Genomic DNA, 27443 nt, shown 5'->3' on the forward strand with positions numbered 1-27443 from the left:
GAGGGGAAGCCCTCTGCACCTTTTACACACAAGCTTGGCTTTTCCCTCTTCTATGTTTGCTAGCAGATTTCCATATAAAAAGCACAATTGCAGGTCAGCATCCTCATAGCCGAGTGCATCATAACTCAACCTAACACAATTGTATACAGTGTCCACGTTTGGCAGCCTTTGGACAACCCATTCCCACTGTTGTGGATGAGTACTTCTGGCCATTGCCTTGCCAACCACTTTGATAGCGAGGGGAAGCCCTCTGCACCTTTTACACACAAGATTGGCTTTTCCCTCTTCTATGTTTGCTGGCAGATTTCCATTATTATATGGAAAAGTGTGACAAGCAAACAACATCCAACTCTCATCTTCCGACAAATCCTCCATTGTTATTGTGTATTTATCTGCGACGCCTGTTTTTAAGAGTGCAACGCGATCCCTGGAACTGACAATGACTTTGGAGGTGGAGTGGTTCCTTACAGGGCACAGTACACCTAATTCCTCTAACAATTCTGCAACATTCCATCCCCATACATCATCTAAGAAGAGAATAAGCCCGGTGCTCTGGTGCACTGTCTGATTCAACCATTGCTTTACCTCTTCTTCGTTCATATTTTCGCCCAAATTTACCTTTTTTTGTGTGGCTATTTGGGTAAGGAGTGCATTTCTAAGACTTTTAAAAGAGGGACTTTGGGAAAGAGTGAGCCAAAGTAATAAACCATCCTTAGAATTACTGCGTACCTTTTGGCTATTGAAGAGCGTCTTCAAAAGAAGAGTTTTTCCGGAAATTTTCGAGAATCGAAAATGCTTTATCCTGTCCCACTATAAGGGGCTCTTTGATCAATTTCATCTTTGCAGAGCCTGTTGGAACAACAGGGCCATGGGAAGTACTTGAAGAAGAATTTCATCTTTGCAAAGCCTGTTGGAACAACAAGGCCATGGGAAGTACTTGAAGAAGAAGAGCTCATTGCACCAAAATTCACCATACAACCAACTTTCCCTTTTATCCCACAATTGGGAATATCTCTTTGTAATTTCTGCCATGTCTACCATAGACATTGCCATCACTTCTACATTAGTGTTCTCTCTAGTTCCTATATTTCTTATTGGACAACCAAAAATTCTTACTTTCTGAAGTGTCTTCAGATCCATATAACTCTCTGGTAATATATTTAATGTTGCACATGCCATTACAGTAAATATTTTAAGTGAAGCCATTGCACCTTTCTCTATTACAGGCAACTCCTTTAATGTAGGTAGCCAAGCAAGAGAAAATGTTTCCAGAAGAGGAAATGCTCCTTTGCGACCAAATTTTGTTGGAAACAAACTTATTCTAGGACATTCAATGATCTCCAATTGCCTCAAACCCTTGAGTTTATGTAGATGTGGAAGTTCTTCCAAGAAATGACAACCAACAAATTTAAGATAGCCCAAATATTGAAAGTCATAAAAATTATAATCCATTTTAACCAAGTGAAAGTATTCTAATAATACCAGTCTTCTCAATTTTGACATGTTTCTTATATCATTGGGTAGAATTTCCAGTTTTATGAGTGACAATGTGAGGGATTTCATTTGAGTCATCTTTCCCAGTGTGCCATCACTAATAATTTCCTCATTATTTTGTAGTTGTAATGTTTTAAGTTGTGTTAAACTTGCCAATTTGTTGATAGAAGATGTTTTTTTTCCATCTGGTATCCTTATCTTTCTTCCAAAAAAGCCTTGCAACCATAAGTTTCCAAATGCTCCAAAGAGGTAAGCCCTGAGATACAGGGAGGTAGAAATTGCAGATCTCTACATCCCTCCAAGATTAATTTCCTTAAAGATCACAGTATATGGATGGCGGACGGTAATTCTTGGATGGCACCAGAATAGGAAAGATCAAGGATCTCCAGATTTACAAGACTGGTAAAAGATGCAGGTAACGTATCGATGGGCATGTGTCTTAAACCCAAATATATTAGCTGCTCCAAACACCCAATACTCTTTAGCAATGATTTCAATGACGTCCCATTTAAAGAGAACGCCTTAAGGGAGATCATACTCCTGATCACCCTTGTTGGGATCTTTGTTAAATATGGATTTCCACTGAGAAGCAATGAGCATATCTGTGTAGACAATGTGATTAGGGGAAAGAAGTCAATCTGTTCTCACTCAAAAAAATCTGAATGCGGCCCAAACACTCATTTTCATTCACAGCTGTCAAACCATTACCCACACGGCAGTAGAAATTTTCTTCCTCCTCTGCGATTCGGATTGCCATATCACGCAGGGAGTCATGCACCCTGAAACAGAGTACTTTCCCATCAAAGTCTCTCATCATTGGCTCGATCAAACAACGATCTGCTAAAATGTTGAGATAATATCTTCCCAGCTCGAATGGATCATAAGCGGGTCGATGCTCATGTTCTAACGTCTTCTTGGCAATTAAGCCTTCCCCTATCCATACCTAAATCGCCAACTGGACATGAACGACTACGTCTTCCAAGATGTTTGCAGCTACACATAAAAAGCACAATTGTAGGTCAGCATCCTCATAGCCGAGTGCATCATCACTTAACCTAACAGAATTGTACACATTGTCCACGTTTGGCAGCCTTTGGACAGCCCATTCTCACTGTTGTGGATGAGTACTCCCGGCCATTGCCCTGCCAACCACTTTGATAGCGAGGGGAAGCCCTCTGCACCTTTTACACACAAGCTTGGCTTTTCCCTCTTCTATGTTTGCTGGCAAATTTCCATATAAATAGCACAATTGCAGGTCAGTATCCTCATAACCGAGTGCATCATAACTCAACCTAACACAATTGTACACACTGTCCACGTTTGGCAGCCTTTGGACAGCCCATTCCCACTGTCGTGGATGAGTACTCCCGGCCATTGCCCTGCCAACCACTTTGATAGCGAGGGGAAGCCCTCTGCACCTTTTACACACAAGCTTGGCTTTTCCCTCTTCTATGTTTGCTGGCAGATTTCCATTATTATATGGAAAAGTGTGACAAGCAAATAACTTCCAACTCTCATCTTCCGACAAGTCCTCCATTGTTATTGTGTATTTATCTGCGACACCTGTTTTTAACAGTGCAGCGCGAACCCTGGAACTGACAATGACTTTGGAGGTGGAGTGGTTCCTTACAGGGCACAGTACACCTAATTCCTCTAACAATTCTGCAGCATTGCATCCCCATACATCATCTAAGAACAGAATAAGCCCGGTGCTCTGGTGCACTGTCTGATTCAACCATCGCTTTACCTCTTCTTCGTTCATATTTTCGCCCAAATTTACATTTTTTGTGTGGCTATTTGGGTACGGAGTGCATTTCTAAGACTTGTAAAAGAGGGACTTTGGGAAACAGTGAGCCAAAGTAATAAACCATCCTTAGAATTACTGCGTACCTTTTGGCTATTGAAGAGCGTCTTCAAAAGAAGAGTTTTTCCGGATCCACCCTTGTCAACAACACCAGCTTTTCGAGAATCGAAAATGCTTTATCCTGTCCCACTATAAGGGGCTCTTCGATCAATTTCATCTTTGCAGAGCCTGTTGGAACAACAGGGCCATGGGAAGTACTTGAAGAAGAAGAGCTCATTGCACCAAAATTCACCATACAACCAACTTTCCCTTTTATCTCACAATTGGGAATATCTCTTTGTAATTTCTTCCATGTCTACCATAGACATTGCCATCACTTCTACATTAGTGTTCTCTCTAGTTCCTATATTTCTTATTGGACAACCAAAAATTCTTACTTTCTGAAGTGTCTTCAGATCCATATAACTCTCTGGTAATATATTTAATGTTGTACGTGCCATTATATTAAATATTTTAAGTGAAGCCATTGCACCTTTCTCTATTACAGGCAACTCCTTTAATGTAGGTAGCCAAGCAAGAGAAAATGTTTCCAGAAGAGGAAATGCTCCTTTGTGACCAAATTCTGTTGGAAACAAACTTACTCTAGGACATTCAATGATCTCCAATTGCCTCAAACCCTTGAGTTTATGTAGATCCAGCATGCCAGGGTTGATTAAATTTCGAAAGTCAATTAAATAGTCAAAAGTTTTAAAGTTGTTGACTAGATTTGTAGAGTAAGTGAAATAGTCAAAAGGCGCTTTAAGTGACTGCCAGAATCAAAGGTTGTTTCCGAATGAGCACGAGCTAGCAGAGCCGCTTGTGATATTTTCGGAGGCGTTTATCGAGGCGGAGGAATTGCCTGGACCGCCAAAAGTGGTCAGAATCCGGGCAAAAAAATTTCAAAAAATTTCATAAATCCTTCACTTTGAAGATATCCCCGTTGGAATCTCCCTGAAACATAACATATGATAAAAAAAAACATCAATAAAGAAACAAAATTGCATAAACTTTTGACTTCTTTCTTCTATGCTATTGTTTCTCATCATTGCCTTACGGCGTTTTCTTTGCAACATGTGGTGCAAATGCTAGTTATTATGTTGTAAGGGAAATGGGATATATATATTATATTAAAACATCGTGTTTTATGGATGAAGGGAAGGCCTGTCGCATCGTTTGCCACAATCATAAACATGTTAAATTAATCATGAAGCAAGTGAAATATAATTTTGTTTAATGAAGGCTTTATGTTTATATATTGATACGAAAGGTTATAAATAATTAAAACAAAAACTCTTAAACCTGTCACATTAACTGGCTTTTTTTTCTTAAATCTAAAGAATACCTGGCTTTAAAAATTTAGGTTTTAAAAAAAATTAATAAATTTTATTAGAAATTCTTTTAAACCTGTCACATTAACTGGCTTTTCTTTTTTAAATTTCTTAAAAAAAACTCTTAAACCTGTTACATTAACTGGCTTTTCTTTCTTAAATCTAAAGAATAACTGGCTTTCTTTCATGAGGCGATTTTCAGATAGTGAAGCTAAAAAATCTGCGGGGAAGCGGACTGTTTTTTAAAGTTTTTGAGAGATATGTTGGATTGGTAGGTTTTTATTTGTTTTGGGTTTAATGGCGGAGTCTGATACGAATTTTTAGGAAGTCTTTTATATGTTTTTCATCAAGTGAGACACTTTCAACCCTTGATATGAACCAGAGAACGAAATAATAAAAAATCAAAAAAGCACGGAAGTAAAGAAAACACAAAAAAATGTCGATGAAAAAACCAAGAAAACATAAAAAAAAATAAAAAAAAACACAAAACATAAAAAGTAAAAAAAACACAAAAGAATATCGATCGGAAAACCAAGAAAGCACGAAAAGCCGAGGTGCTCGTTTTGGCAAAACGCAAGCTTTTTTGGAGGCCATGCACCCGTCAGAGCATGCATCAGCCTTTCTGTTTCTATTATAAAGCATTGGTCAAGGAGCTTTACATTATAATATTTTCGCAATAGCAGGAGGAACCTGGGTGGTGCGCCATTATTGATTTATTTCCTCTATTGTTTCAGAGAGTTTTTTCTAATTTTCTGCGCGTAGTAAATTCCGAGCTCTCTTAAAACTCTATTATTTCGTGTTTGATTTCAGGTTTTATAATTTTATGAATTGCATGGTTCTTGATATTATGAAGAAAATAATTAGACACATTTTAGCGGAACTTAAAAATGAAATTTGATAATCAGTGGATTTTCCATTGACACTTGTCAATTTCTTGCATAAGTTGTCAAGAACTGTCCCAAATGTCTGAAAAACTGGAACGCGAACGGCTAAAACCCTATACAGAGCACCTATTGATTGTCGCCACTGCATCCCAAATATGTATTTTTCATTATAGTTTTGTGGGATGTTGCATTCACGGCATTGGTTTTTTTCTTATGTAATCATGTTCATGAAAACGTAATTTGGAGTTTAAGGGCGGAGTCTGATACGAATTCTTAGGAATTCTTCAAGTCTTCAATATGTTTTTGTCTCTTGTTTGAGGTAGTTTTTATCGCCTCATTGCACAATATTTATAATTTGTTGAACTTAGGCAGTGCGATTTCGGATTTTGATCACGCTATCATCCATACCTTTAACACGGGTTCTAGGGTTCTAGCTTTTAAGTTTTAATATATTTTGCCGATCAGGATTTATTCTTGTGACTGGTTATGGGTATTTAGGTTATTGTTGATATTTTCGTGTGAATACTGTAATTGACATTCCTGAGTGGAGTTTGATGACAATCCTGTGGAAATCTTTATTTTTTGTTCTCTTATCGAAGCCTTAGAATTTTTGTAATTTGTATGGATTTGAATGTAGAATTGTCTGCTCACATCTTTTATTCGCGAATTTTATCCGATTATTTTGCCGTCTTTGTAAATCTTTCCATATTCCGGCGTTTGTCAAGCTTTTCCTGCAATGCTAAAGATTATATTTCCTGTTTGTAATGCTGATCAATTTCTGGCTGATGATGCTGTAGGTGCAAGGAAGAGAAAAGGATCTCCATAATACCGCACAAAACCGATTTCACAGAGCGCAATATAAAATGAATCCCGAGAAATTTACACAAAAAACAAATGAGGCTCTAGCCGCGGCTCGAGAGATCGCTACAGAATCTGGTCACGCCGAGTACACTCCTGTACATTTGGCCATAGCTCTTACCGAGGACGAAGGGGGTATTCTCCATCAAGCGATTTCATCTGCTGCTACAGCTGGAGAGGAAACTGTGGAAGCAGTACAGAGAGTCCTTCGACAGGCCCTGAAGAAACTCCCATCCCAAGATCCTGCCCCCGACAGTATTCCTCCTAACACTGAAATAAGATACTGCATCAAACGTGCTCGGTATTTACAAAAGAGCAAGGGGGACACTCATTTGGCAGTAGATCATCTTATGTTGGGTATTTTTAATGGGGAAATACCAAAACCAACAAAATAAAAATTCACCACAGAGACAATACTCTGTTTCCTCTGTCCAGGATCTCTTGACAAGAACCTCTTAAAATCAAAATGACTCAGAAGACACCATTACACAGTCACAAAGCATTTCTATTAATTAAAAACAAACTGAAACTCTGTTACATATTTCTTCCTCTGTTCAAAGAGGGAATCACAAAAACAACTCTGCTGCTCTCATAGATTTTCTACTGCTGTAGAAATTACATACACAGCTCTCTGTTCTTCAAAAAACTAAATCAAAACATTACATTGCCATTTCTTTATCGCACTGCTGTGCATTTTTCAAAATAAGAGTCGCACTATCTCGTGCCTAACAACCCCACTCACTACAAAAAAAAACTACAGCACGTAGCCATATTTTTAACATATAACAACGTATACAAAAAAAACATATAAAAAAAAATTTAACGTATGTCATATGGGACAATGCCCATAACCAAAATTAAAAGCATGCCCACAACAATATTAAATACGTGCCCATAACAATATTGAAGCCTCCACCAAAGAAAATACGACAGGCATTAAAAACCATAAGTTTCCACCTACGACGGTCAACAAGAAAAATGACAAAATTTGATGTGACGTGGGCGGACAGCACATTCTGGAAGTCAACGGCGGAGATCACGCGATCAAATCGCTGAGTCGATCCAACGTGGTTCGCACACCCTCCTCCGGCAAACCAAACGACTTTTACCGTCCGGGGAAAGTGGTTTTTGGGCGCTCGTACATGGGACGCGTGGCGGCAAGTGAATGTGTTCGGAGGGCTCCAAGGAAAAACAGCCTTTGCCAAAAGGCGGTGCGAACAAGATAGGTGGTTTTGTTTGGTGGTTTTCGGCTGCGTTGAAATTACACATTTAACACTCCCCTTTAATTTCAACAGCTGGGCATTCTGTCATACCCAGACACTTCCTCAAAAATTCAAAGCTTTTCTGGTCCAGTGGCTTTGTCAAAATGTCTGCTACCTGTTCCTGAGTCCTGCAATGTTCTAAGACAATTTCTCCATTGCTCACCAATTCTCTGATGTAGTGAAACCTTGTGTCAATGTGTTTCGTTCTCTTATGAAACACTGAATTCTTTGACAAAGCAATAGCTGAGCTATTGTCACAAAAGACCACTGTCGCTTTTGCCTGCTCTTGGCCTAAGCTTCTCAACATCCTTCTCATCCATACTGCCTGACATGCTGCTGCTGTCGCTGCCACATATTCTGCCTCTGCTGTAGATAATGCTACAATGGATTGCTTCTTAGAAGCCCATGAAATGGCTCATGAACCCATGTTAAAAACATAACCGGAAGTGCTCTTCCGATCATCTACACTTCCAGCCCAATCGCTATCAGTGTATCCAACCAAATCTGAATGTTCTGAGGCATGATATAAAATTCCAAACATTTTAGTGCCTTTGACATACCTCAAAATTCTCTTTGCTGCCTGCCAATGTGCCTCCTTTGGCCTCTCCATGAACCTGGAAATCAAACTAACAGCATACATAATATCAGGCCTAGTTGCTGTTAAATACATAAGGCTGCCCACAATGCTTTTGTACAGGCTAGGATCAAAATCCTTGCTGCTGTCCTCTCTGCTGAGTTTTAATCCCATCACTGTGGGAGTGATGGCTGCCTTGCATTCTTGCATCTTAAATCTGCCCAAAACTTGATTTACATACCTTGCTTGAGATATAAAAATTCCTTTTTCATTTTGATCTACTTCTATGCCTAAGAAGTATCTCAACAAACCCATGTCAGTCATTTCAAATTCATCCTTCATGACTGATTTAAAATTCTCAATAAGATACATATCATTTCCAATGAAAATAACATCATCTACATACAAGACAACAATTAAAATTTTACCATCCTTTTCCTTGATGTAGACTGTGGGTTCTCCTTCACATTTATCAAATTCATTATCCAATAGATATGAATCTATCCTGCTGTACCATGCTCTTGGCGCTTGCTTCAGCCCATAAAGAGCTTTCTTCAATTTGCACACTTTGTGCTCTTCTCCTTTCTTCTCATATCCGAGAGGCTGTTCCACATAAACCTCTTCCATTAATACTCCATTTAGGAATGCTGATTTCACATCCATTTGGTAGACTTTCCATTTGTTTTGAGCTGCTATAGACAGCACTGCTCTCACGGTTTCCATTCTTGCAACCGGTGCGAAAGTCTCTTCATAGTCTCTCCCATACTGCTGCTTGTAGCCTTTGACAACCAGCCTTGCTTTATGCCTTTCAATCTTGCCTTCAGCATTGCTCTTGGTCTTATAGACCCATTTCACACCAATGACTTCTTTGCCTTTTGGTAGCTCAACCAAATCCCATGTTTTGTTTCTCTCTATGGCATTCATCTCTTCATCCATAGCTTCTATCCATTTCCTATCTTTAATAGCTTCTTCAAAATGAATAGGATCATCAACATGACAATACAAGGCAAATAAGGAATTCATTCCTTCATCATAAATGTCACTTAGATTTCTAAACTTCTTACCTCTTTCACTTGGTGTGCAAGTGCTTGAAGATGCACTTGAATTTCCTCCTTGTGGTGTGCTTGGAGAAGCACTCTCATTGATCCTTAATGGTGTACCTTGTTGTCCTTGTGTTGGCGCTGCTGTTTGGGGATTCATTTCAGCCACCTCCTCTTCATCTTCATCATGAGGCAAACAGCTTTTAATGTTCACTGTTTTCTCTATGCTTCCATCCCAAGCTTCCTCTTCAATGAATTGAACATCCCTGCTTACAAAGAACTTCTTGGTAGATGGAATGTACAGCCTGTAGGCTTTGGATTCATCACTGTATCCAATGAAGATGCATTTCTCCCCTTTGCTGTCCAACTTCCTCCTTAGTTTATCTGGAATGTGTGCATAGGCCACACACCCAAAAACTCTCATGTGGGTGACTACTTGCTTTCTCCCACTCCATGCCTCTTCTGGCACCTTGTTCATCACTGCTTTTGTAGGACACCTGTTCAGAATATACACTGCACAATGTACAGCTTCAGCCCAATACTCATTTGGCAAATGCTTTGCCTTCAACATGCTCCTTGCCATATCCATGATGGTCCTGTTCTTCCTTTCAGCAACTCCATTTTGCTGTGGAGTGTACCTTGCTGTAAACTGTTTATGAATTCCATTTTCTCTACAAAATCTTAGGAATTCCTTGGAGATATACTCACCTCCTCTATCAGTTCTCAATACTTTTATGTGCAGCCCGCTTTGGTTCTCCACAAGTGCTTTGAAGTTTTGGAATTTCTCAAAGACTTCACTTTTGTTCTTGAGGAAATATATCCAAGTCTTTCTTGTAAAATCATCAATGAATGTCAAGAAATATAGGCTGCCTGCTAATGATGGAGCTTGCATTGGTCCACACAAATCTGAGTGGATAATCTCTAAGGGTGCCTTTGCCCTTATGCTTTTCCCTGATGGGAAACTCTCTCTATGTTGTTTGCCCAATATACAACCTTCACAAAGGCTGTCCGGCTTCTCTATCAATGGTAATCCTCTTACCATTCATTTTCTGCTCAATAAGTTTAGACCTCCAAAATTTAGATGCCCGAATCTCAAGTGCCATAACCAGTTCTCATCCTTTGGCACGCTTTGGAAGGCCTCTTGGGTGACTGCTGCAATTTCCTTCTTGTTCTTCAAGTCTGCCCGGATCCGGAGAGGGAACATCCTGTTCCTTGTCATCTTTACTTCAGCAATGCATCTTTTGCTGGGTGGTATGTCCATGATGGTGCACACATCATTTACAAAGTAAACATTGTAACCCTTTTGGATAAGCTGTCCAACACTCAATAGGTTACATCTCATTCCGGGGACATAGTATACATCTGCTATGGTTTTCCTTTCTCCTTGTTTTGTAAATATTTTTACCTCCCCTTTTCCCATAACAGACACTTTACTATCAGTTCCTAGTGTGACCTCTGATTTCAAATTCTGATTTAAGGCTGAAAAGAGGGCTACATTCCCTGTCATATGGTTGCTGCAACCTGAGTCTAAAAACCATATGTCTTCACTATGTGTTTCAGCCATGTTACAAGCTAACAGGACATTTTCTTGACTGTTGTTTTCTCTTGTAACATTTGCATTTTGTCTGCTGTTCATATCATGCTGTTTCTTTCTACAATCACTAGCATAATGTCCATACTTTTTGCAATAATAGCATTGAACATTAGATTTATCATACCTTTGTCCTTGAGTATGATATTGTTCTCTTTGTTGGCTGCTGCCTTGACCTTGGTTCTGATTTGGATTGCTGTCTCTTCCTTGTGCATTTGATGGGCTGTTCCTTCCACCTCTGTTCTGGCTTCTGCCTCTTCCTCTTCGGTTTCCTCTTCCTTGACCCCTTCCTCTTCCAAAGGACATCTGGGTCTTGAAGGCTTGCTCAAGGGATGAGTTTTCATTCCTACTCAACCTCTGCTCATGAGTTATCAGTGATGCATGTAGCTCATCAACTGAATATTTTGAGAGATCCTTTGTCTCTTCAATGGTGGTGACTATGGCATCGAACCTTGAGGGTAAGACCCTCAATATTTTCTCCACTATTCTTCTATCTTCAATTGTTTCTCCATGAGTTCTCATTTGTGTGATTACACCAATCACATGAGTGAAGAATGAGTCAATGTTATCTGACTCCTTCATGTTCAAGTTTTCAAAATCCTTTCTCAGCATTTGCAATTTTGTTGTCTTCACTCTCTCCATGCCTTGATAGGCTGTCTTGAGAGTTTGCCATGCTTCATGTGATGTTGTAGCTGCTGCTATCCTTGGGAATATACTCTGGTCCACTGCTTGATACAACAAGACAATGGCCTTTGCATCCTTCTTCCTATTGAGCTTCAGCTGATCCTTCTCTCCCTGAGTTAATGCATTGAACTCAGTTTCATCTGCTGGTTCCTCAAACCCATATTCTACTAGTTCCCATACATCTTGAGAGATGAACAAAGCTCTCATGGTTATAGACCAGTAGTCATAGTTCTTCCCATTAAAGTGTGGGAGCTGGGTGTTGAACATACCCATGCTTGTGCTTGCCATTCCTTGCATCTTGAACTATGGTTTTAAATCCTTGACTGTGATCTTTTTAAAAAACTGACTGTCTTCAGCAGTAACAAACAAGAAAGCTTTGAAGAATACCTGAATCCTATGCTGTCTGAGTCTTCTGTCTGCCTGAGAGGTTTTGCTGCAGCAACAACCTTCTCCCTTCAGCTTCTTTAACTTTTTAAAGAGCCTGGGCCTGCTCTGATACCACTGTTGGGTATTTTTAATGGGGAAATACCAAAACCAACAAAATAAAAATTCACCACAGAGACAATACTCTGTTTCCTCTGTCCAGGATCTCTTGACAAGAACCTCTTAAAATCAAAATGACTCAGAAGACACCATTACACAGTCACAAAGCATTTCTATTAATTAAAAACAAACTGAAACTCTGTTACATATTTCTTCCTCTGTTCAAAGAGGGAATCACAAAAACAACTCTGCTGCTCTCATAGATTTTCTACTGCTGTAGAAATTACATACACAGCTCTCTGTTCTTCAAAAAACTAAATCAAAACATTACATTGCCATTTCTTTATCGCACTGCTGTGCATTTTTCAAAATAAGAATCGCACTATCTCGTGCCTAACAACCCCACTCACTACAAAAAAAACTACAGCACGTAGCCATATTTTTAACATATAACAACGTATACAAAAAAAAACATATAAAAAAAAATTTAACGTATGTCATATGGGACAATGCCCATAACCAAAATTAAAAGCATGCCCATAACAATATTAAATACGTGCCCATAACAATATTGAAGCCTCCACCAAAGAAAATACGACAGGCATTAAAAACCATAAGTTTCCACCTACGGCGGTCAACAAGAAAATGACAAAATTTGATGTGACGTGGGCGGACAGCACATTCTGGAAGTCAACGGCGGAGATCACGCGATCAAATCGCTGAGCCGATCCAACGTGGTTCGCACACCCTCCTCCGGCAAACCAAACGACTTTTACCGTCCGGGGAAAGTGGTTTTTGGGCGCTCGTACATGGGACGCGTGGCGGCAAGTGAATGTGTTCGGAGGGCTCCAAGGAAAAACAGCCTTTGCCAAAAGGCGGTGCGAACAAGATAGGTGGTTTTGTTTGGTGGTTTTCGGCTGCGTTGAAATTACACATTTAACATATTCTTGGAGTGCTAAAAAACTCCCAGGTTTCAGATTGCTTTACAGAGGCAGGTGTGGGGATAGAGAGAGTGAAATCCGAAGTGGAGAAGCTCAGAGGAGAGGGCAAAAAGGTAGATACTGCGTCTGGTGATACTAATGTTCAGGCCTTGAAAACATATGGCCGCGATTTGGTTGCAGATGCAGATGCTGGGAAGCTTGATCCTGTCATTGGTAGAGATGAAGAAATTCAGAGAGTACTTATAATTTTGTCTAAGAGGACCAAGAACAATCCTGTGCTCATTGGAGAGCCTGGTGTTGGAAAGACTGCTGTGGTGGAAGGGCTGGCACAAAGAATTGTTCGAGGGGATGTACCAAGGTAAGCTCTTTTGCAAGCACACAAATATATATTGTTTGCAAATTTTGGTTTGTAGGTTGCCTTCCCCAAATTTGGGGACTTTTGTGGGTCCGCACTGGTACAGTGTGTTGGGCGGGATTATCTTCAGAATGCAAGCTTGGTAGAGCCGCTAATTCATTTTGTTTTTCAAATGGTTTTAAACAGCAATTTGCTAGAAGTGAGATTGATAGCCTTGGATATGGGAGCTCTAGTGGCTGGTGCCAAATACAGAGGCGAATTCGAAGAGCGACTTAAATCTGTATTGAAAGAGGTAGAAGAAGCTCAAGGAAAACTTATTCTCTTTATTGACGAAATACATTTGGTTCTGGGTGCCGGTAAGAGAAACCTATCTTGGTTACCTACGATTCAATTTTTTGATCTAGCAAATATTATATATGTTATTAGCCTTGATTGATTAAAGGTCCTTTTAAGTGATTGGTTTTAAGCTTTGGTTGTGAAGTAATCGTGTCGAATTGAATTTTGTTTTGTTTCCAGGGCGTAATGAGGGATCAATGGATGCTGCCAATTTATTTAAACCGATGCTTGCTCGGGGCCAACTTAGGTGCATTGGAGCAACTAGCCTGGAAGAGTACAAGAAGTATGTGGAGAAAGATGCTGCGTTTGAGCGACGATTCGAGCGAGTGAGTGCTTAGTGGGGTTATTAGACGTATTAATATGGCTGTTCACACACTTCTAGTGGTTTTAATAAATTTGTTGCTATTGATAAATTTGTTGCTGAACCTAGTGTGACAAAAACTATTAGTATCCTTCATGGTTTAAAAGAAAAGTACGAAGTTCATCACGGTGTGAGCATATTGGACGAAGCACTTGAAGCTGCTGCCCAATTATCAAGTAGATATATCACTGGTAAGTATATATATCACCGGTAAGTTGATACCTGGCTATTATAGGTGGAATAAGGTACAATATGTGTGAATTATCCCAAAAGCAGTGTTTATTACTTGCTCATTTGGGGTATTATATTCTGCTCTTAATTCTTGAGAGATCAAGAACTCCTCTGAGGCCTTTTGAAAATCATTATAATCCGTTTGTCTGAACAGGGCGACATCTTCCAGCCAAAGCAATTGATCTTTTGGATGGAGCATGTGCAAATGTAAGACTTCAACTAGAAGTTGAGTTGCATGCCCTTGAAAAGGAGAAAGATAAAGCCAGTAAAGCTCGTTTGGCTGAGTTTTGTACTTGAGATAACCTTATTGCATTTTCTTGGCTGTCTTTCTGATCAATGATCAGTCTGTAGGCATTTTTATTATGATGGGGATTCTCTGATGTAAAGATGTCTATTGAAAATTCTTTGTATGTTGGGGTGAGGGGGGGGGTGTGGGGGTGTTCACTGTTGTTTGACATAGTGAAAATTGTTGGTCGGTAAGAACCGTTAGTATCATAACCTTTAAATAACTCATTTTCTTTTCTGATTCTTATAGGTTCACAAGGAGCATGATGATTTGAGAGATAAGTTGCAACCGTTGAAAATGAAATACCAAAAAGAAAAAGAGAGAGTAGATGAAATCCGGGGACTGAAGCAAGAATGTGAGAAATTGCAGATTGCTCTGGAAAAAGCAAAGCGTAGGAAGGCTGTGGCACAAGCTGCAAAACTATACAGGGCCCTTAAAGAAACAAAGACTGAAATTTCTAGAAAAGAAGCTATGGGAAAAAATCTCATGTTAACAGAGAGTGTGGGACCTGATCAGATTGCAGAGGTACGTTGAACGAAGTATCTATACATACCTTCCATCGAATATGATTGACAGAATTTATGTTGACAACCCAATGAGAGCTATAGTGTCTGATGTTCATGATACATAACTGTGTGATGAATGCAGGTTGTGAGTCGCTGGACTGGTATCCCTGTTACAAGACTTGGGCAGAATGAAAAGGAGCAACTGATAGACAGGTTGCATGAAAGAGTTGTTGGACAAGTTGAGGCGGTTCAAGCGGTTGCCAAAGCTGTGTTAAGATGGCGGGCGGGACTTGTAAGTCCTCAAGAGCCGATTGGATCTTTCCTATTCTTGGGGCCCACTGGAGTTGGCAAAACGGAACTTGCAAAGGCTCTCGCAGCTCAATTGTTTGATGATGAAAATCAGCTGGTCCGTATTGATATGTCTGAATATATGGAGCAACATTCAGTTGCAAGGCTCATAGGTGCTCTTCCTGGGTATGTGAGCTAGATGTTTCTAATTGAGATTGGTTGATAGCCAGACACTCAATTGGTTGACAGCAAGACGCCTTTTTTTTTGTATAATTGTACTTATATTTTTGCTCGATTTGTTGTTGTAATGTACTAAAATGGTTTGATGTTGTAATGGCAGTTATGTTGGTTATGAAGAAGGGGGGCAACTGACAGAAGCAGTAAGGAGAAGACCCTATAGTGTTGTTCTTTTTGATCAAGCTGAGAAAGCACACACTTCAGTCTTAAACACTTTGCTTCCAATGCTTGATGAGGGTAGACTTACGGATGGACAAGGTCGCACAGTTAGCTTCTCAAACACAGTCATTATCATGACATCCAAGCTTGGAGCAGAGCACTTGCTTGATGCATTGTCTGGCCCCACAACAATAAAACCCGCAAGAGAGAACGTCATGCAAGAAGTATGCGCACGCATTCCTGGACTCTGTGTATGCATCTTTTTCATATAATTTTATCACGAAGTTTGCTGCGGTGCTTTGACATGCCTTTGAATATTGTTGCAGGTTAGAAGACATTTCAGGACAGAGTTATTGGGTAGACTTGATGAGATAGTTGTATTTGATCCTCTTTCTCATGATGAGCTCAAGAAAGTTGCTAGACTACAGATGAAAGATGTAGCAATTCGTCTTGCAGAGAGAGGTGTTGCTTTAGGGGTTACAGATGACGCTCTGGATCTTGTTCTTCAGAAAGCCTATGATCCTGTAAGTAATCACCTTGTTTCTTTTTTATTCAGTCTAACTTGCCAGGGGATGTGTCCCCGACCCTAATAAACTTGACACTGCATCTCCTTCACGAGTCGCTTCTCCCTTTCCCTATTGCAGGGGACATGACCCACTCCTTGGAAACATGTCTCCACATCGTAGGAGATGTTGTGGGACTTGACTAAATTCGATTTATATGTTCTATTCTGATGCCTGGTATTTTTCATTCATAATGTTTGCTCGGTGTTCTTCAGGTACAGTGATTTTATTCAAGGTCTGATTTCTATTTTCCATGCCCTGTCATATAAACCTGTGTGGAAAGTTATTCTAGGAGTTTGATGTTTTGCAGAGTTTTGGTCGTGGTGGCCAACAGTGAATATTAAAAGAGCAGGACTTTTCAGTTTACAATTTCATTTTCTCAGATTTTCAATTCTCTCAATTTTCGCTTTCAGTTTCAGATTTTCCAATTTTCAATTACGATGCTCTTCATTTCGATTTTCACATAATGTTCTTCATACAAACTTTCACATAATTAGTGAAAGAATTCTATTGATATAAATTCCAAGTATTTTTAATTATTCATACATCAAAAAAAATATAAATGTGTATCTTGATGTTCCCTCCTAACATGATTTTAAAAAGTGGGTACTCAGCTTTGTATATTGTCCTTCGGGAAGCCTATCATCCTGGAAGTAAAACAATCTCTTTGTTTCAGTTTCTTATTCAGAGTCTGTTTTGCCAGGTGATGTGTTCCCGACCCCAGTAGTCATGTCTTTGCATTTCCCTTTCCCGGGGATGCTTCTCCCTGTTCCGTGGGACTTGATCCATATTCCAGAAACGTCTCCCCATCCCGGGTGATACAACTCGTGTTCGGTAGTGGGAAGGTGCCTCTGACCAAATTTGATTTACCTCACCTTGAAACAATCTGAAATTATTATATTGTCTGATTTGATGCTTAGAATTTTCATTATGAAGTGTTTAACTGGAGTCCTTCATGCCCAACGATCAGATTTTATGTCTTATTTACCTTTTCAATGGTCTGTCATATATTTTGCATGAACCTGTCTAGGGAGTAATTTTAGTCTGATATTTTTGCTGGCAGTTGGTGGTGGTGGCCAACGGTTGATCTTTAAGAGCTGTGAACTCTTAAGTTTACAGAGTTGCTTTCTGAGATTTTCAATTTTCACATTCAGTTTCGGATTTTCCAATTTTCACATGATTTTCTTCCTTCTGTATGGATCCCATCGATATAAATTTCAGTTCTGTTATTTAAATTTTAACGTTTTCCACCCGCAAACTTTAAAAATTGGGTGCTGCCTGTCTCTGCGTACTCGGCCAACTTAGTTCAAAGTATATAGTAAAGGGATGTTTTTAGTGCGTTTGCCTATTAATATAATTTAATGCATTGTTTACTTGTTAATGCAGGCAGGATCATTAGCCTTTGTGGTTTACGGGCAATTTAGATCAAAATTAGTGAGTAAAATGCAAGACGTACTTGGCGATTCTCATTTAAAACCTCTAAATGGATAACGTGGTAACGTGGTACTTGCAGGTTAGTGGCGTTCGCTCCTTGCGACGATGGTTGGAAAGAAACGTTGTCACTCAGCTATCTCGGATGCTCATCAGTGAGGAGATTGATGAGAACAGTGCAGTATACATTGATGTAGTGCCTGAGCAGCAGAAATTATCTTTTCGCGTGGAGAGGAATAGGGGATATCGTCGGTCAAAAGGAATTCCGAATTCTGCCTATTTTAATGCTGATGCATCGCAGGCAGTAAAAAAAATGAAAATTGAAGAAATAGACGAAGATGAGCTAATGGAGATTAGACGGTGAATGATGGCATCTTCTAGGAACTTTCAGCTTATTTTTTGTGATGATGCTAGTATAACTGGAGTTTGAGTGCCTTGTAATGTGTTTTTGGGTGGGATTAAGCTATATGGCAATGCTTAAAAGGTTTCGATGCAAACTTATTGCTATATATTAATAAAGAATCGTTTTTTTCCTTCTCAACCAATTGTAAGGGAGCACTCACTTTTTTGCTGTTAATAACGTTATTAGGGCGTGTGTTCAAAGTTTCAAACCAGTTGAAAGGTTGCTGCATATGATGACTTTTACAAAAATTAGGCCATGTTGAATCCTTCCATCATCTGCAACTGTTATTTCTGCAAACTTGTTTCATCCAGTTTGCAAAAAAGAGTTTCAGGATGTGTACTCCATGGTTTAATATAATTAATTTTGAAAGGCGTGGATGTGTGTAATTTTTTGTGAGCTTCCGCCTTCCTCTCAAATGGAGAACTCTACTATAAATTCTATTATAGAACAGAATGTTTAGTGTTTTTATTTATTTATAAAATGTATAATTTTAATATTTTAATTCATGAAATGTATATTTTACATTTTTGATGGATTAGGTTTAATGTTTGGAGTGTTGTGAATTAAAAGTTTTATTTGTTTTCTTTGTTGGGTTTTAGGCCAAAGGATTCCTTTGAGATGTACGTATTCATTAAATTACACATTTACACATTTACCTGATTAAGTTATATTCATTAAATTATATTAATCTCATTTAGTTATATTATATTCATTAGGGGAGAGATTCCTAATGTTGTGCAGGGACCAGTAATTGATATAGTACTGGTCCCACTAAACTACCATAAATTGAGACTTTTGAAACCAATATTTAAACAAAAATAAATAATATTAAGTATAAATAGGTATTAATCTATGTCCAAAATTTCCCCATACATTGACTGGGCCCACAACTGTCCATAAATAGTATTTTACTAGTTAAAACTGCAAACCATATTGACCCAACTAGAAAACAGCTAAAACCATAAAGGCTTCCAAAATGGCCTATTCCAAAAGTACAAAGCAGCAGTCACTTCAACCCCCACTCATCAGAACTACAACTTTGCATTCCAAAGGAATATGCCTACCTGCACATAACAAAAGGGAATGTATGTCAGCCATAATTGCTGTGTTGTTCAACAATTAAACACCCTATGTTCAATAAATGACACCCAACCCAATAACATTTAAACCCACTTTGTGCAATAAATGACACCCAGACCCAATAATTGCAATAAATGACACCCAACTCACTCTATTTCTCATTAAAACAGATCAAAGCACATTGATCAACAAATAACCAATTCCCAACCATTAGATCACATCAAATTAAATCCAAACCACACATTCAAACTGAAGCCATTCAATCCATGTGCATCCATGTCCACCAATTAAATTCAAGTGCCCAAAACTATAAAAGAAGTCCACCCACTATTGAAGTTGCATCTTATGCTTTCAAACCATTCAGCAAACTTGAAGACAACATCACAAAACAGTTTCCAATATATCCAGGTTAGTCATATGAATTACAACTCATTCTTCTTACAGTTTTGTTTTCATTTATCAGATTTCTTACATGATCTGTCTGCCCATAACTGCTAGAAGGATACCTGGATGGTTTCACAAACAGCCATTGAAAGTCATTGTTCTTACAGCTCCGTTTTCATTGTTTTCATTTATCAGAGTTCTTACATGATCTATCTGGCCATACTAAATATTCAGAGTAACTAAATATTCCGAGGGAGGTTTTTCTTGGTATTCTTGAAGATAATAGGGACGCAGTTCAAAAGATTTCCATGCTACTGTAGCAAAAATAAATTCAAAATTTTATTTAATAACCATGCGGCAACAATGATGAGAACAAGAGCAAATAATCTTGATTATAATTTATCATAAACTAGAGACACATCAACAGGGCTCTTTAGTGTCTTCATTACATAGGTAAGCCTATGTTTTTGGTAGTCATTGCTTGATGTTGGATAGTGCACAGAAAAACTCTGTTCGGCTTTAACCTTCAAATTCTCTCTGATCGAGGAGTCACCCTTGGATCTCATCATGAATTATTTTGGCGGCTGAAAGCATTTTAATTTAAATTGGCCGCATTGAGATCAAGATCAGAACAATCGAATAGCAACGCATATGGAAATTTACAAAAACCAGAAGAATCGAACAGCAATGCATATGGAAATTTACAGAAAGCAGAACAACCGAACAACAACACATATGGAAACCAAGGTGACTCTAACGATTGCTTCGGAGTCAAAGTTCAATTCCAGTAATCAGAAATTATCCCAATACAGTTTAGCATCAAAAGAGACTTCACTAATTTGAATGAGTATGATATCAAAAATCATTTTGGTATTGGCATGGACCATTATCTTTGTTGTGTTTTATAGTGAGATATGGGCTCAAAGGAATCATGCTTTGAGATGGTTAAAGGAGGAAAACAAAACATTGATAAACTACTTGACAGTTATCCTGGTTTTCATCACTTCTGAGATTTTGGCATTGCTTCTTTTTATTCTTCCTTGATATTGTTGCTTGCAAATTTCCTCTTCAACTACTATTTCCAAATCAAACCTATGGTCTCTCCAATGAACGCAAAATTGAAGATTAAAAATATTCCATGCAAGTGGCATGTTTTACTTAATCAAAGTAACAAAATTTCTGTGGTGTGATCATGGGTCTTGGTTATTCATGTATTTCATGGACACCTTGATATGGTATTCCATTCTCACATCCTTCATTTTTTGTGGGAATATTCTCCCATCTTGGTAAGATAAGGAATATTAGACATTTGAGGTTGTGAGTGCTATCCAAAACCTAGAGAAAATATTAAAATGTAAATCCATCAATGTGAAAACTAATTTTTGTAGGTGGCCCTAGGAGGTGAATTTTGACTGCTTATTTCAGGAAAACGAAGCAAAATTTTGAAAATCCACGAGAAGTTGCAGTACTGAGACATTTTTGGCAATGCCAACTATCATAGAATCCTACTTGAATCCATATAAAAGTTGCTAAATTGATGAACTATGGATTTACTTGGAATGACATTTGCAAAATTTTGACACTGCCCTATGAAAGTTAAACATTTACTCTCATTATGAAAACATATGAATACATGGAAAAATAGCTTAATTACAAAATTTCCTGGATCACTTTGGGTTTGGGTTATAAGAATTTATAAGCAAGTGTTACATTGTCGGTCATTTGGTGCCATTGTCAGCCTACACAACATATGTACTCCACAAAGATCATAAAGAGTTTTAATTGGAACTAGTGGACTCTTCAAGGAATCTGGCACAGATAGATTTACAAGGGTTTAAAGCAAAAAACCTTAGGTTAGGTATTAATGGGTGATTGTCAGCGTACAAAACATACAGATTCCATGAAAACCATGAAGAGTTACGACACGAAATTATGGACTCTTCCAGGAATCTGGAAAAGATATATTTACAAGGGTTTAAAGCAAAAACACTTAGGTTATGTATCAAAACCCCCGATCCATTGTAAGGCTATTAATACATGCAAAAAAAATCATTTCAAATGTATCTAAGCCACATCAACAAGAAACAACAGCAGAAACACAAAACAATTTCATCTCCATTACAAAAACAAAATCCCACTTCACCACTGAACCCTTAATGGGATAGACAGAGTATCAAGCCATCCCCAAGGGTTCCAATATCGTTCTGGTCTCCCCCACCAAATAAAGAAGAGAGGCAGGGAAAAAATCCAGGTGATTTTGACAAAAAACCTCGCTCTCAGAAACCTACATCTAAACCGAAATAAGTCCCCAGGGACAATCGAGTCTGCTACTGCGAACAACATCCAACCAAACAAAAGATGAATGAATAAAACTCATTAATAAAAAGGATAAAACTTGATCATTTCTAAGCACTTATTCCATCGACTCTTGAAAATTCACATATCAAACTTCAAAGATATGAAGTAGATGACTTGACTCGCCCTAATCATGGTATAGATTGGTAATACCAGCATCATATTTTTCAAAAAAACATCACAAAAAAACATAATGATTTACCAACATTGGAGCTACATGAAAACGAGTATAAAGGATCGAACCCATGACATAACTCTACAGAGGAGTTGCAGTACTGAGACATTTTTGGCAATGCTAAATAGCAAAAAAAATGGAAAATGATATTTGAAACAACTATCATAGAATCCTACTTGAATCCATATAAAAGTTGCTAAATTGATGAACTATGGATTTACTTGGAATGACATTTGCAAAATTTTGACACTGCCCTATGAAAGTTAAACATTTACTCTCATTATGAAAACAGATGAATACCTGGAATGGTGGCCATGGACTGCAATGGAGAAGTTGCAGTACTGAGACATTTTTGGCAATGCCAAACAACAAAAAAAATGGAAAATGATATTTGAAACAACTATCATAGAATCCTACTTGAATCCATATTAAAGTTGCTAAACTGATGAACAGGCAGGCAATTGAGAGACTACGAAGTAATTTGCAATGAGAGACTACGAAGTAATGCAATTCGATTTCCTGTAACATAAGTAATGCAATTCGATTTCCTGTAACATACATGTTGACAATTTCTTGTAATAAAGGAAAAGTATTTTTGCAGAAGTAATAAAGCATAATTTACAAATATTCTAATGTCTAAATGCATGCAATAATTTTACAGGTTGTTGCATCTATGGCAAAAGGAAGTTACTATGCTCGTACAAGGAGAAGTGGCAGGAGAGAGATAAGCGGTGCGCAACTGCGATGCACATCGTCTGATGATGACAGGCCAGCTGATGTCAATGCCAACAATGCACCAGGGAACATTGTTGAGGATGACCATGTGACAGCAGCTGATGTTAACACACCATCAGCCACAGAACCACCATCAACAATAGTCCAAGGGGCAAGCTCAACTAAAAAGATCAGTGCTATAAGAGGATGGACAAAAGAACAAATGTTAGTTGCAATTGACGACATAGAGTTTCATGGATACTCAGTTCGGGCATCTGCAAAAAAACATGGTATTCCTCCCTCATCAATACATTATTGGATAAATGGACTGAGTCATACAAAACATAGAGGGCCTCTTACAGTTATGACTGAGGAGGAGGAGGCCGAGGTGGTTGAGTGGTGTAAAGAGATGGCCCAACTGGGACATGGGCTAGAGTTGATACAACTCAAATCAACAATTGCTCAAATCTGTCAAGGGAGGCCAAACCCATTCAAAGATGGGTTTCCTGGTAAATCATGGTGGTTTGGGTTTAAAAAAAGGCATCCAGAACTTGTATTGTGTACTACTGAGGGCCTTGACAAAGACAGAGCATTAAATTTGCGCCTTGCAGTTGTGAAAAAGTTCTATGACACACTTTCTAGTGCTTACGATAAACATTCTTATGGAGCAGACCATATATGGAACTGTGATGAAACAGGTTTACAGGCAGGGAGGAATTATGGCATGCGGGTAATTGCCAAGAGAAGCTAAAATGTGCCAAAGATTTTGCCCAAGAGCAGGGAGTGGATAACTATTTTATGTTGTGTCATTGCAATTGGTACTTCAATCCCAGGATTTTATCTATTCAAAGTTAAAAATCAACTGAAAAACTATATACAGAACTGTGAACCAGGTGCATGCATGGCTGCACATCCCCATGCATGGATGACTAAAGAACTGTTTCTAAGTTGGCTTTTTCACTTTGATACATCGGTACCAGGTGGTGTCTCGCCTAATAACAGACACCTTTTGATATTAGATGGCCATGGGAGCCACATGGCTGTACAAACAATTGAGGAAGCAAACAATTTAGGCATCGACCTGTTGACATTGCCAGTTCATACCACTCACAGACTGCAACCCCCTGATGTTAGTGTGTTTGGCCCTTTCAAGAACTATTTCAGGTCAGAGCGCGCTGCATGGATGGCAAAGAATCCAGGGGTTGAGGTGAAAAGGCTTGAGCTAGCAGAGCTTGCAAGTAAAGCTTTTAAAAGGGCTTTGACACCATCAAATATCAAGGCTAGCTTTAGGAGGATAGGAATCTGGCCACTGAACTATGATGCTCTTATGCATGATACTGGTTGTAGCCAAGCATTTCATGTGGATGGTCGGGAAGAAGGGAATGCCCAAACAAGTGTTGAAGTGCAAGAAGTAGATGACCAAGATGATGTTGTTGCAGCTGGTAATATGATTTCCCTGTCTCAAGGACACTTATATGCTGAAGATGATGAAACTGTATGTGAAACACAATATAACAATGAACAAATTCGCAGTAACATGGAGATCGTTCCACCAACTCAAGAACATGAAATTCCTGTTGCTGATATTATTAATGATATTGTTGAATATGCAGTTGACAATGACCAATTGACATTCCCAAGCCAAGTAACCCCACCTTCATGGCTAGCAGAAGCAATGATCAATATGAATGCACATAGTGTCTCAGCAACCAATGAAGAAAACATGAGCATGCCCTCACAACCAGCAGAATTGAACAGTGAAATTGTTCATTTTTTTGTGGACAATAGATCAATGGAAGAAGATGAAGGAAATAATGAGGCATCAAATGAAGATAATGATATAGTTCAATCAGTTCCAACAGATACTGAAAGGGAAGTAGCAAGCAATGACATGCAGGTGGGAGGGGTGGAGAAGACACTTGGACGGTTCCTAAAGCTACCAGTATAGAGAGTATCAATGAAAAAAAAGCAAGGTGCACTGGGTAGTCTTTGTCTGGGCCGAAGCTCACAGTTACTCACCTCAGAGGACTATATAAACCTGTTAGTTGAGTCTGAAAAAAAGAAATTTGAAATGCAAGAATTAAAACAAAAAAAGAAGGATCTAGTCAAGGAGAAGAAGGCAGCAAGGATTGTTGCAGCACAACGTTGAGTAGATGAAAGGATTGAAAGAGATAAAGCAAGGCAAGTTAAGGACCAACAAAAGAAAATGGCAAGACAAGAAAAGGAAAAATGAAAGGCACAACAAATGCTTGAAAAGGAAAAAGGGATGATCAATATGGTTGACAATGAAACAAGAATAGTTGATGAAACCAGGATTATTTCAAACTCATTGGACTCCATTGCAGATAATACACCATTATTCCAAGATCTTATAAACATTCAAGTGCCTCACTATCAAACTGAGGGTTTACCCACTTGCCTTATTCCTACCAAAGTTGGTGCCAATTCTATGTATGCACATTACACACCTCCACTTAATGCAGGGGCCAGTAGTGCAAATGTGAGGTATGGGTACTCAATACCTCCATGGTTGGAAGCTGCAAATTGGAGTCAATCATATGGTAGCAATCAACCATTTCCTAATCAACCCTTGACAGGTAGGCCAACCTACCTGGCTGAAGAAGCTAACTCGGGGAGTTTTGGCACTCAAGATTCTCAGGGCCATAAAGAATAGGGGTGTCATATGTTTTTGATTGTAACCACATTATGATGTGTATTTTGGATGTATTGTGTCTTTTTCTTGTCACAGAAACATTCTGGCTTACAACCTAGGTTGTTTTATTGCTTTGAAATGCTAACAATATTATGGTTCTATGCATTCACTACATTGAAAAGCCAACAACAACTTGGTTGGTTGTAAAGCAGTTTTATTTGCGAGCTAAGCACAAATGTTTATAAAAAAATGATTATTAACATTGAAAGACTATTTATTGCAGTGGAAGAAATGCTAGTACCTAGAAAGACAAAAAGAGAAACCAATGAAGTCTGCCACCCAATGGATGCAAACATAATAGTTAGACTTGAAACCAATGGCTCAAAAAATACACCAACCTTTGAAATATTTTAGAGAGATGATATCAGTCCATAAAAGATGCTACAATGATAACTTAGATACTTATTCCCCTTTTGAAATTGTTATGTCAATTCATATTATGTCTTGGGGTTTCTTTTTCCACTGCAAATAAGAACAATATTTCACAAAATAAATCACTTAATACTTCACCATTAGCTTCAAAATGATGCTCCAAAGACTGATAAGTGATTTCTTATGGATATTAAACCTTAGGAAATTGATTTCTTCTTACTGAAACAAGTACACCAGATCTCGAAAAGCATATTTCAGATATCAGAAAACATATACCAGACCTTAGAAAAACACTTGGAAAGTCACCAACAGAAAAACATATGACTTTATTAGCCTCTTATGGTCAATTTGCAATGGTCTTGGGCTTATTATTATTTTCTTATGGTGTTTATTAAGTCACAGTAGCAATATGCCTCAGATCTAATTATTCATTGCAGTCAACAAGGATCATAGAAAGCAGGGCACTGTAAGTAGTTTTTCAACTTTGAAAGAATAACCTACATCTAAGTAAGCTTACCTACAAGCACATACTTCTGTAAAATATCTTAACTCTCAAACACATGCATCTTCTATTGAATACAGAAAGAAGTTAATACACAACAATAGCTCAAAACCAAAACTCACTAACCAACACAGTGGCGCACCCTACATTTCCTTTCTCAGATAATAGAATAAGGTAAAATAATGTCTCTAAACACGTGCAATAAGAACTTGGTTTCACTGTGTCAAACCCTAACCCTACCCAGAACACCTAGTACACCCTAGCTCCATGGATAACTACACATCAGGCAAATCTGTTGGTGCCTCCTATAGAACTAAGCTCTCATCCAAAAATAGACAACTCCCATAAAAGCACCTTGGACAGCCTAAGGATGTACTCTATTTGAAAAACGGACCATGCATGCACCCTCAAAACTAAACTAAACTTAAAGCCTACACAACATATGTACTCCACAAAGATCATAAAGAGTTACAATTGGAACTAGTGGACTCTTTGAAGTCATTTTCTTCATTTTTGAAGTAATTATTATTTAAATTTGCTGAATAAAACTTGAAACACTGAGATAATAAGACACAGAGCTGCAAATAAATTCTCAACCATAAATAAGTAAATAAATCCAACAAATCTGATTTTAATATAATCAAATATGTAGTCATATATAGTTCTAAAATAATTGAGCTAAGAATTGTTCCAAGGAAACGAACAAAATGCATGTGATAGACAAAATTGAATGGCATAGGCAGACATGGGAGATAGTCTTTAGGGACCTAACCCAAGCTACTGCAAGCACTAATAAATTATATGGAATGGTACAGAAGCTCGAAAGGCAGTTGAAACAATAAAAGATAAGTCAATAGGGCAAGATTTGTCAAATTACATGAGTTCGAACATAAAATAATCTCTTTGGGCACATCTAAACTCAAGATCTGAAGCACTTAAATTGAAGGATGTGAAGACCAAGATTTTCATGTCATTCAATCGCTTATTCAAATCTAGTATTACCATCCTCT

At 38.4% G+C, this 27443-nt stretch overlaps 2 protein-coding genes across 2 annotated transcripts; one reads left to right on the forward strand and one right to left on the reverse strand.

Moving 5' to 3' along the window:
* Positions 1–1814: 1814 nt before the first annotated feature.
* LOC149184676 (disease resistance RPP13-like protein 4) lies at positions 1815–3256 on the reverse strand. Its single transcript, XM_089415412.1, has 3 exons — positions 2623–3256; positions 2186–2427; positions 1815–2096 (listed from the first exon to the last, which is right to left on the reverse strand). Exons 1-3 carry the CDS (start codon positions 3254–3256, stop codon positions 1815–1817), a joined length of 1158 nt encoding a protein of 385 aa, XP_089271538.1.
* A 3007-nt stretch (positions 3257–6263) lies between these two features.
* LOC149184677 (chaperone protein ClpB1-like) lies at positions 6264–18099 on the forward strand. Its single transcript, XM_089415413.1, has 12 exons — positions 6264–6764; positions 7616–7618; positions 12995–13340; positions 13524–13693; positions 13854–14001; positions 14086–14225; positions 14420–14548; positions 14799–15076; positions 15200–15531; positions 15686–15965; positions 16068–16265; positions 17818–18099. The coding sequence occupies exons 1-12, from the start codon at positions 6413–6415 to the stop codon at positions 18097–18099; spliced, it is 2658 nt and encodes an 885-aa protein (XP_089271539.1). The 5' UTR covers positions 6264–6412.
* Positions 18100–27443: the final 9344 nt, after the last annotated feature.

This window comes from Pinus tabuliformis, chromosome 3_2 (assembly GCF_031772625.1).
Source record: "Pinus tabuliformis cultivar Carrire ecotype Pingquan chromosome 3_2, CPIR1, whole genome shotgun sequence".
NCBI lineage: Eukaryota > Viridiplantae > Streptophyta > Pinopsida > Pinales > Pinaceae > Pinus > Pinus tabuliformis.

Excerpts from the sequence above, each read along its gene's own strand:
- LOC149184676 (XM_089415412.1), bottom strand. The coding sequence starts at position 3,256 with ATGAACGAAGAAGAGGTAAAGCGATGGTTGAATCAGACAGTGCACCAG. Across the intron at positions 2,428-2,622 it reads TGGCAGGGCAATGGCCGGGA|GGGAAGGCTTAATTGCCAAG; the intron begins GTACTCATCCAC and ends AGGTATGGATAG. Across the intron at positions 2,097-2,185 it reads TGGGTAATGGTTTGACAGCT|ATATGCTCATTGCTTCTCAG; the intron begins GTGAATGAAAAT and ends TTGTCTACACAG.
- LOC149184677 (XM_089415413.1), top strand. The coding sequence starts at position 6,413 with ATGAATCCCGAGAAATTTACACAAAAAACAAATGAGGCTCTAGCCGCG. Across the intron at positions 15,532-15,685 it reads CTCATAGGTGCTCTTCCTGG|TTATGTTGGTTATGAAGAAG; the intron begins GTATGTGAGCTA and ends TTGTAATGGCAG. Across the intron at positions 16,266-17,817 it reads TTCAGAAAGCCTATGATCCT|GTTAGTGGCGTTCGCTCCTT; the intron begins GTAAGTAATCAC and ends TGGTACTTGCAG.